The 10,783-nt window shown below is 37.8% G+C and overlaps 2 protein-coding genes across 2 annotated transcripts in view; one reads left to right on the top strand and one right to left on the bottom strand.

Annotated features, from left to right (window-relative positions):
* The window catches only part of ARL6IP6 (ADP-ribosylation-like factor 6 interacting protein 6), a 58,577-nt gene that overhangs the window by 32,804 nt on the left and 14,990 nt on the right, over positions 1 to 10,783 (bottom strand). The gene's annotated exons all lie outside the window — the stretch shown is intronic.
* PRPF40A (PRP40 pre-mRNA processing factor 40 homolog A (S. cerevisiae)) overlaps positions 9,584 to 10,783 on the top strand; it is an 80,192-nt gene continuing 78,992 nt past the window's right edge. Inside the window, exon 1 of the mRNA XM_006880777.1 lies at positions 9,584 to 9,598. Within this exon, the coding sequence (XP_006880839.1) occupies positions 9,593 to 9,598 (6 nt within the window). The 5' untranslated portion in view covers positions 9,584 to 9,592. The remainder of the gene's footprint in view (positions 9,599 to 10,783) is intronic.

The raw sequence follows: 10,783 nt of genomic DNA, 5'->3' as shown, positions 1-10,783 counted from the left end.
CACACACATATATATGTATATGTACATATATGTATATGTAAATACAAATATTAACAAAATTTTCCTGCAAGGATTTAGATGGGAAACACTTTGGTTCCTTGTGCGAAAAATGAGTGGTTGGGTCCCAGAAATAGCATTTTAGCATGTGCTTTCTTATTTTTTGCATTTTGAATCTTGAGTCTTTACTAAATGGTTTTGTTCTGAAATCATGGGTTAAACATTTTCAGCAAAGCCATTTTTTAGTGAAGGGGTGACATGGAATTTGACCACTCTTTGTAGAGCACATTCAAACTACTTAAGACAGGTTTACAAAGTCACTATTACTAAAGAGTATGTGTCCTAAGAAATTCAGAATATTGGAGAATGCTTTTGAATTATTAAATTTTCTGGAAGAGAGCCATATTAAGCAGGTATGAAATACATGTACTGCACTACTAATAAACTATTACATATATGGCAACAGACATGATAAAACTGTTCAAACTGAGTAATTGCAAATAAACATTAACAAAACTAGTATTTTTTTTTTCAGTCTGAATTTTTTCTAATACTTTCCTTTCTCTTCCATAAAGGGCTTTTTGGTGTTGTCTGAGGTATGCAATAAAACAGGAAAAACAGATCAAGTGTCAGTTTGGTTTTGTTGCAAAATAAAAGGGGGAACTAAAACAACTGGCAAACAAAAGATAAATACATGAAAAACGTCTTAAGATAGTAAGTTAATAGGCTGTGTCTGTGTAGAAACATTGTAAGCAGGTAAGGAAGCTATGGGAAGAAGTATGATTATGTGTACTCACATTTGTTTATGGGGGAATAATACTGGCTTCCTGACAGAATTATCTAGGATTAACTTTATAACCTCAAGTAGAAAGTATAGGTGTGCATAAAGTATCTTGGCAGATGAGTCAGGGATACTACGATACCTGCCCTGACTACGTTCATTATAACTTACAGTAACCCTACTGAACCCTGTCCTATCCTGTGCCATCCTCATCGTTTCTGACTTAAGCCCACTGCTGCAGTTACTGTGTGAATCCATGTAATTGAAGGTCTTCATTTTGCCAACCTTTCCAAGGAACAGCTTCTAGCAAAATGTCTAAAGTTTGTCATATTGACTAGATGCTGATTTAGCGGTAACTCACACAAATACCCTGAGATCAGACTGTGTACGTCTATTCTAGTATTTGGGGTACAGTGGCAGCTCCTAGAATCTTAAGTCAAACTGGAATTGGGAAGGCTGAACCCAAAGAATGAGGTAGTTTTCCTGTCAAACCATTAACAAGGGGTCAAAAAAGATTGTTTATAGTACAGCTCATGGGGGGATATTATTGCCAAAAGACAGCTTTGATGGTTCAGTCTGTAGGGAGTTGCTCTGCTAACTCAAAAAGGGCACCTCCCTGGCCACTGAAATCCACTAGCTGTACTATAGGAAAAAGATGTGCAATTTATTTACATGTTATTTACAGCCTTCAAACACCAATGGAGGGTCAGCTACAAACCAATTCTGACTTCAGAGAAATGAATTAACTGCTACCAAACAGCTCCCAGCTATATTCCAGGGTGGTGGTTCTAATTCACCACAATGGCACAATCTACGAGAGATATATTAAAGAGTCTGCTTTTACTTAGATCCTTGGAAACTTATATAGAGAAGTTCTAAGGTATTAAAAGGTTAACTATGACTTGGAATTAACTTGATGGCAACGAAAGTCTCTAAAGATGATAATAAAAATAAAGAAAGAAAAATATGTTTGGAAAGTGTTATGGAATAAAATTCCTAGATATTAAAATAAAGTGGAAACACAAAACAGATAAAAATATAACACTAACACATAAACAATTTTCCATTCAGGTTATTTTAATAGTATTCTTAGTTTTATTGTTATGAGCCGTAGACTGTGACTCATAGCGACCCTGATGTACAATAGCCCTAAACTTTGTCCTCTCCTGAGCCAAACTCACTGTCTCTGACAAACCTATCCCTATTACCCAAGTTAATGTTTCAATTCATCTCATTCTGGGTCTTCTGCTTTTGTGCTATCCTTCCAAGCATGATGTCTTTCTCCAAGGACTGGTCCCTCCTAGCCACTTACCCAAATTATGTCAGATGGAGCTTCAAATTGCATTCAAATTTAATGATTATTCCTGCCATTTGCTTCACAATTGTTATGTGCTGAGTCACTTGTGACTCACAGTGACCCTACACACAATAGTTCTGAACCCTACCCTATGTTGAACCAATCTTACTGTCTGACACACCAACCCACATTACCCTAGTTACTATGTCAATCCATTTCCTCTAAGGTCTTTCTCTCTTGTGTCATTCCTCTATCATTCCAAGTATGATGTTCTTGTCCAAAAACCAGTCCCTCCTGGCCACAAGCCCAATGTGAAACAGAGCTTCAAAATCCTCGCCTTCAAGGAACAACCTGGTTTCACCATGGTGTATGTTCAATGGTCTTCTCCAGCACAACTCAAAGGCATTTATTATTCTCGTCATCTTTTGTCACTGTCCAGGTCTCTGATACATAGCAAGAAACTGTGAAAAACATAACCTAGATCAGGCACATCCAAATTTCCAGACTGGCATCGTTGTTCTTTTAGCATCTGGAGAGGTCTCTGACAGCAGATTTTCCTAATTCAATTTATCTATTGATTTCCTGACTGAAGGTACCAAGAGTGCTGATTGTAAAGCCAAACCAAGTGTTAACAATCTCAAGCTCTTCTCCATCTATTATGGTGTTAATTGGTCCTGTGGTGAGAACCTTTGTCTTCTTTTGAAGTGCTTCACACTGGGCTTACTTTATTTTTTAAGTAACCTACAGTTCTATTAGTTAAAAAAAAAAAGCAGTAATTGCAACATTGTGGTTAAGAAGCGTTTAATTCTGGAAATTACTCATTTATGAATAAGCAGAAAAGCCACAGAATGTTGTCAACCCTCAACTACATTCATTACATGTCTCTAACTTTATAATCTTAAAATTTAAAATGATGTTTAAATACATAATAAAATTCACATATTTTTTACAAGGTATAAAAATATAAAACTTATAACTTGATGAAACCTGTATGTACACCACTTTGCTTGTTATCATTTCCAGTGGCTCATTTGTCGAAAACAGACCACCAGATTTTTCTTCTAAGGTGAACTACAGATCTTTCAATTAGCAGCCAATCATGTTAAATATTGGTGCTTCGCAGGTAGTCCAAATTTTTCCCCCTTACACATTTTTAAAAAAAACAACAAACCAACTCAGTTGAAAATTACTGTTACACAAAGAAATAATCTTTTGTCATAAAGTGTGAAAATACACTATGCAATTTTATATGCTTTCTATGTGTCTTCTCTATTTTATCATTTTTTTATTAATTTTAATGAAAATTTAGACTTTGGATTTCCATTCATTCATTGTTGTACTTTTCTCCCTGCCCATCTCTCCCCCCCCCAGTACACTCTTCTCTTTGAAAAGTAAAAGTTCCCCCATTGTTTTACAATTCCTCCCCCCCATGTCTACTCCACTATGCAGCTTTTGCTCTGGACTCCTGTTATGACAATATCTTATCACATATCCCTTTTAAACAGTTTTCTCCCTCATCTGTTTCAATGCAGTATATTTAATCCATCTTTCTCAGTCTCCCCACAACCCCAATGTCAGTTGTTTTACAAACGTGGCACTATGCAGTATTTTTGTGACTGAGATATTTCACTCAGCATAATATCCTCCAGGGTCACCCATTTTGAATAATATTGCATGAGTTCCTTGTTTTTCAATGCTGCACATTCTCCTCCCTCCCTTGCCTCCAGTTCATTTTTTAATTTACTCATTGTTGCACAATTTCCTCCCTCCTCTCAACTCCAAAATTTTTTATTTTTCAAATTTATTTCCCAGAGATTCTCACTGGAGAAGTTACTCTGAACTTTGCTGTTTGGTGTGTTGTTTTTTTCTTTTTTTAATTTATTATTAATCTATATTGGAGGTCTTTTATACTAGTATGTTGTTGTTTTGTGCCATCAAGTTGCTTGCGACTCATAGCAACCCTATGTACAACAGCCCTAAACCCTGCTCTGTCCTGTACCAATCACACTGTCTCCAATATACCCATCCTGATTATCCCAGTCACTGAACCAATCTCATTTTCAACTTTGAATCATCATTCACAAGAAAGTGTTCAAATAATTTTTTTTTATTATGGATAATTTCAAACATAGATAAAATCAGAAGGGAAAGTATAAAGAATTTAATGTACCCAGCACTTAACTGTAAACAAGTGCCTCATGGTCAATCACGTTTTAGTTACAAACATAGTAGAAGTCTCCAGTAGAGTTCTGGTGGCGTAGCAGATTAAGCATTGGGCAGGTAACAAAAAAGGTCTCAAATTCAACTCCACCACCTATTCCATGGTAAAAGAATGAGGCAGTCTGCTCTCCTAAAGATTTAGTCTTGGAAGCCTTCTAGTTAGTTAAATTCTGTCCTACAGCATTGCTGAGGGGGGATTGACTCTCCTGCAGTAGCTTTGGTTTTTAAAGATTCTCTACTATTTTTTTATCTTCCTTGAAAAATAGTACCTGAGTAATGAAATACAACAGCTTAAAGACAATGCAATGTTGTTGCTTCATTTAGAAGGCGACAGAGTTCTTCTTGACTTAATGACTGATGAACCATGGAAGAAAATACAGTTCAATCTCCTGCCATCTTCACAATCTTTGCTATGCTTGACCCCACTATTGCAGCCATTTTTCATCAAGGGTCTTCCAGTTTTTTGGTGATCCTCTACTTTTCCAAGCATGGTGTTCTTCTTCAGGGACTACAGTCCCTTCTGAAGAAAAGCCCCTCCTAGCAAAATTCCCAGAGTATGGGAAGCCCCAAAGAGCATGCCGCTGCACCCTCTTTAAGACATATTTATTCGTTCTCTTGGCCATCCACCGGATGGATATTCAGTACTCTTCTCCAACACCACAACTTAAAGGCATCAATTTTTCTTCTGTCATTCCTGTCCACTGTCCAGTTCTCAGATGCATAGAAAGTGACCAGAAAGATCACAGCCTGAATCAGATGCACCTTAGTCCTCAAACTGGTATCATTATTCCTCAATAATTTGGGGAGGTCCTTACCTGCACACTTTCCCAATGCAATACATCTCCTGATTGCCTGACTGCTGGTACCAAGGATGTTAATTGTGGATCGAAGTAAGATGAAATTTTTGACAGTTTCAATCTGTTCTCTATCTACCATGATGTTGTCTATTGGTCTAGTGGTACAAATCTTTGTTTTCTTGACATCAAGACATAATCTACGAGGAAGGCTGCATTCCTTGATCCTCTGCAGCAAGTGCTTCAAACCCTCCTTACTTTCAGCAAAACAATAAATACAATGAAATTATCATCACCTGATGGGTGAGTTTTTCTGAACATAATTTTTTGTCATCAGAACCAAATAATGGCTGACTATTATATTTCCATGGCTATAAGTGAAATGAGAAAAGATTGACACTTAGAGGTGTGGTCTTTGGGATAGCAGTGCAACTAAAATTCCCATCCAAACTTAAAACATTAACAGTTTTGTTAAAGATTTCTTCACATCAATAGATTCTGTCAAGTGAGAAATACCATTTCACTGGCCTTTTCTCAGAGGTAAGCCATTACTCAATGGCCTTTTATTTTATTTAACCAACTCATGAGCTCTTATGCCCATCTTGAGTTAATTAAAATAATCAACAGAGGCCGTCGCTGGTGTTAGACAGATCCTAGCTGAAAGCAAAAAAATAGCTGTAGAATGTCTATTTGTGCTTTTTTGACTATGCAAAGGAATTTGACTGTGTGGATCATAACAAATTATGGCTAACATTGAGAAGACTAGGAAGCTTAGAACACTTAATTGTGCTCATGCAAAAGACATATCTAAATCAAGAGGCAACTGTGCAAACATAGAATGGGAACACTTCATGGTTTAAAATCAGGAAAGATGTACATCACGGTTGTATCCTTTCTCCATACCTATTCAATCTGCCAGCTGAGAAAATTATTCAAGATGCAAGTCTCTTATGAAGAATATGGCATCAGGATTGGAGAAGACTCACCAATAACTTTCATTATACAAGTTATACAACTTTGTTTGCTGAAAGTGAGGAGAACTTAAAATGCTTAATGCAGAAGATTAAACACTACAGCCTTTAATACAGATTGCATCTCAACGTAAAGATAACAAAAATTTTTACCACTGGACAGATAGGCAACATTATGTCAGAGAAAAGATTTAAGAACAAAGACATCATCTTACTTAGATCCATAATCAATGCATTTGGTACTAGCAGTCAGAAAATCAGAGACACCTTGCACCGGGAGTAACTGTAGCCAAGGGCCTCTCCAAATTATTGAGAAGCAATGATGTTAGTTTGAAGATTAAGGTGTGCCTAATTTGGGCCATGGTCTTTTCAATCATCTTGCTATGCATCTGAGAGCTGGACAATGAATATGAACAAGAGAAGAACTGACTGCTCTAAACTACGTTGTTGAAGAAGAATACTGAATATCCCATGGACAGCCAAAAAAAAAGGTTCTGAAGAAGGTGCAGCCAGAGTGCTCCTAAGAGGCAAGATGATGAAGCTTTGCCTCACATACTTTGGGCATATTACTAACAGAGGCTATTCCTTGGAGAGAGACATTATGCTTGGGAAAGCTAAGGTTAGAGAAAAGAGAAGAAAACCTTCAACCAGGTGAACTGACAGTGACTACAGCGGTTTGGAGTGTGTTAGAGACTGGGTTCACATCTGTTGTTCACAGGGTTGCTATGAGTTATACTTGACAGTAACAACAATCAACTCAAGGTTGAATTGGAGGCCAATATAAGTCAAAGCCTGAGAGAAATACTGGTCTTCAACTATCTGCTATCTCAAGTAGTTTTAAGAGGCTAAGAGACTATTAATCAATACTCTCTCAAGATGTTAACTTGTATTTTTTCTAAATCAAGGATTCTAGCTTAGGAACACATAAGGGCAAGTACAGTCACCTCAACACCTTATCACTTTGGTACTATTCCTCTGAAACATAATTTCAGGAAATTTGTTCTCCTACTAACATACTGTATCACGTTATGGTGGTGGTACTGTGTACCATCAAGCTGAAGCCAACTTATTCCAGTGGGTTTTTAGTAAATAAACTGTAAAGGAGGAGGTTGCCCATTTTTCTTCCACAGAGTAGTTGGTGTATCCAAACCATGTACCTTTGGATTAGCAGTGCAATTCCTTATCATAAAGCCACCAGAGTCCCCTATGTCACAGTAGATAATATTTATAAACTTAACTTCCTCTCATTGCTGTCAAGTTGGAACTGACTCACAACTGACCCTACTGGATTTCTGAGGTTGTTCATTACACGGAAGGAGACTGCTCATCTTTCCCCCGTGGAGTCACTGGTGGATTGAACTACCATACATGAGTAGTCTTTGGGTTAGTAGTGCAACACCCTAGGAACTTGTCACCAATCTCCAAGAAATGGACTGAATTAGCCCATTAGGTGATTTTAAGTACACTTTCCAGTGACTGCTGAAAGAAGGATTCAATCTAAATAAGGATCTTTGTGGCACAGTTGTTTTGAATCCACTGGAAGCTCCAGAGGAGAAAGACAAGAAATCTCCCATTTGATCCACAGTCCAGAAAACATAGGAGTTGGTTCCAACTTGATAGCAATGAGTTTTTTCTACAGTGCTGTTATTAGGTGCACAGCACATCAGAAACTTGTTCAATCCTGCCCCACCTTTGCCTTTTAGGCCATTTTTGCAGTTCCTGTGTCAATCCATCTTGTTGAGGGTCTTCCTCTTTCACTGATCCTCTACCTTTCCCAGCATGTCATTTTCCAACAACTGGTCTGTACTAGCAACATGCCAAAAGTATGTGATACAAAGTTTCATCACCCTTTCCTCTAAGGAGTACCATGGTACTCCACAAAAGATTTCCTTGTTCTTCTTTTGATCATATTAGGTATAGAGGGGAGTTCTGGTGGCCTAGTGGTAAGGCGTTGTAGTGTCAACACAAAGAGATGTGGTTCAAATCCACAAGGAGCTCTTGAAAGATGAGCAATGTCCATGTGATTTACTGCCTCTTAAAAACCCATTAGAGGGTCAGCTAAAAGTTGTCTGAACTGGATGGTATACAACATCACTAGATATAAAGTAAGCATACTTAAGAGCAATACCATATTATTTAAACCAAATTAGAAAAGGATGAAAAACAATAAATGAAGAATATTGCCATTCCCCCAGGCCTGATCACTCCTAGAAGAAACCTTATGTCAAAGGTAACTGAAGAGCCTGATCACAAAAGCCCACACTCAAGTTAATTAACAGGACTTAACCCCAAATTCCAAGCAAAATACCATCTTCCTTAGTCCTCCCTAAAAGCCCTTATAAAAAGGAATTGTCCTTGCCTGCCCTCTTGCCATTTTTACCTTCTCCATGCACAGTTACTTGGTGTCCCTCTCAGACCATGCAATAAAGGCCTGTTCAATTCTTGGGACTGGACCACCTTCTTTCTTTCCTTCTCTCTTGCTCTCAACTCTTTTTGTCTATCAATATCTATCAATAACAAAGTCTATTGTATCCTTTTTGAACCTGAGCAAGCTATTTCTTCAAATGACTAGTGTCATCTGTGGCCTTATTTTTTGCTAATGCAATCAGTGAAGACTAAACTTCTTTATTCCTTAACATTGATTCTTGACAATTGATTCTCAGTTCTGCTTTCTTCCCTACCATTGGTTCTTGGTGATACTTCCTGGCATGGATCCATATTGAGCAATTCTTTTTGTCAAGTAATTCTCTCTCCTCTGGATTCCTCCTGCATCATTTAAGATTTTGCCCAGAGAATCCCTCAGGATTGCAACTCAAGGCTTGAATTTGTTCTTCAGTTCTTTCAGTTGGGGAAAGGCCAAGTGTGTTCTTCCATTTTGGTTTTTCTAATTTCAACTCCTTGCACTTTTCATAACTTTGCCTTCTTTAACTGCTTTTTGACATCTTCTGTTCAGCTTTTTTACCTCAGCATTCCTTTCCCTTCCTTTGTATTCTTTTCTTTCCAAGTCTCAGAGTCTCTTTTGACATTCATTTTAATATTTTCTTGCTCCTATCTTTATAATGATCTTTTGCTTCCTTCACAGATGATGCCCTTGATGTTATCCCACAACTCTGTCTGGTCTTCAAGCATAAGTGTTCAATGTGTCAAATCTATGATTGCAATAATTTTGTAAACTCAGTGGAGATACATTCAAGGTCATTTTAATTTTCTTCATCTTCAATTTGAACTTGCACATGAGAATTGATGGTCTTTTCCCAGTCAGCCCCTGCCTTCTTCTGACTATGAATAGTTTCTAGAGTATCTCTGCCCACAGATTTAGCCAATTTGATTCCTGTATAGTTCACCAGATGAAGTCCATGTCTACAGGCAGTTTATGGGTTTTTAAAAAAAGTATTTACAATATATCAATTAATGAATGAAACCACCAGAGTGCTCCTTAAAGACAAGGGTGGTGAAACTGTGTCTCACTTATTTTGGGCAGTTTCAGGAAGAAGCAGTCCTTAGATAAAGGTATCATGCTAAGAAAGGTGGGATGTTGGTGACAGAGAGGAAAACCCTCAACAAGATGGACAAAAACAGGGACTATTATAATCAATGTGAGCATGACAGATAACGAGCCTGCTGTAAGATAGGGCAAGGTTCAGATCTATTGTTCATAGTCACTGTGAGTCTCGGTTGACTTGATGGCACCTAACAACTAACAAACTGTCATTCATTACTTTTCACAAATGTAAATCATGTCAGTTTTCAAATAGCAGTGTTACTGTGTGGTATCAAATAAGTCAGATTCATAGCAATCCTCTGTGATAGACTACAACTATCCAACAGGATTTCCTAGGCTGTTATTTTTACAAAAGCACATCACCAAGTCTCCTGTTCCTCAAAGTAACGGGTAGATTTGAACCTTTCACCTTTAGATTGGCAAGCAATTGAAACCGTATGTACTATATCATTAAAAATGTAGTAAATTCTTGACTGTTTTCTAAGGACAAAAGGGCAACATGGATATTAAAAGAAAAATGAAGAGGTTTCACCTTCTACAAAATCAAGTAGACTACATTTCTGTTTTATTTTGAGGGCCTAACTGGTAGGTTGATTAGTTAAAATGAATTGTTGTCATGTGCCACTGAGCTGACTATGACTCTCTGTGACCCTATGAATAACAGCTCTGAACTTTGTCCTATCCTGAGACCTCATTGTCTCCCACACATCTGACCCTACTGAAATGGGTAATGCAGAATATGCAACATAGATCAGTTTTCCACCCCAATTAAATGATTATTGTTACATTGTTGTGTTACCATACCAACCAAAAAGCTGACCCTCCAGAGTTTCAGAGGCAGCACAATTCTCATGTGGGAGATTGTCCATATTTCTCCCAAAGTGTACTTTTGTGGATTCAAACTGTGTGCCTCTAGGATTGCAGAGAATCTCCTTACCACTAGGGCATAAGAACTCCCTTTAGACTGATGAGTCAATAAAGACAGCAAAGAGAATTAAAGCACACCAACCATGTATTAGTTCATGGAGAAAAATAAATCCAAAATATCCTTTGCAGATTTCACTGCTGTTGTTATGTGCCGTCGAGTCGCTTGCAACTCATAGCGACCCTATGTACGACAACCCTAAACTCTGCTCTGTCCTGTGCCAATCGCACTGTCTCTGACACTCCCATCCCGATTATCCCAGTCACTGAATCAATCCACCTCACAGAGGGCCTTCC

Source organism: Elephantulus edwardii, unplaced genomic scaffold (assembly GCF_000299155.1).
Source record: "Elephantulus edwardii isolate Elephantulus edwardi_28Jun2011 unplaced genomic scaffold, EleEdw1.0 scaffold00010, whole genome shotgun sequence".
In the NCBI taxonomy this organism is placed as follows: Eukaryota; Metazoa; Chordata; class Mammalia; order Macroscelidea; family Macroscelididae; genus Elephantulus; species Elephantulus edwardii.
The sequence above is the reverse complement of the archived record's forward strand: the minus strand, read 5'-3'. Positions and strand labels throughout refer to the sequence as shown.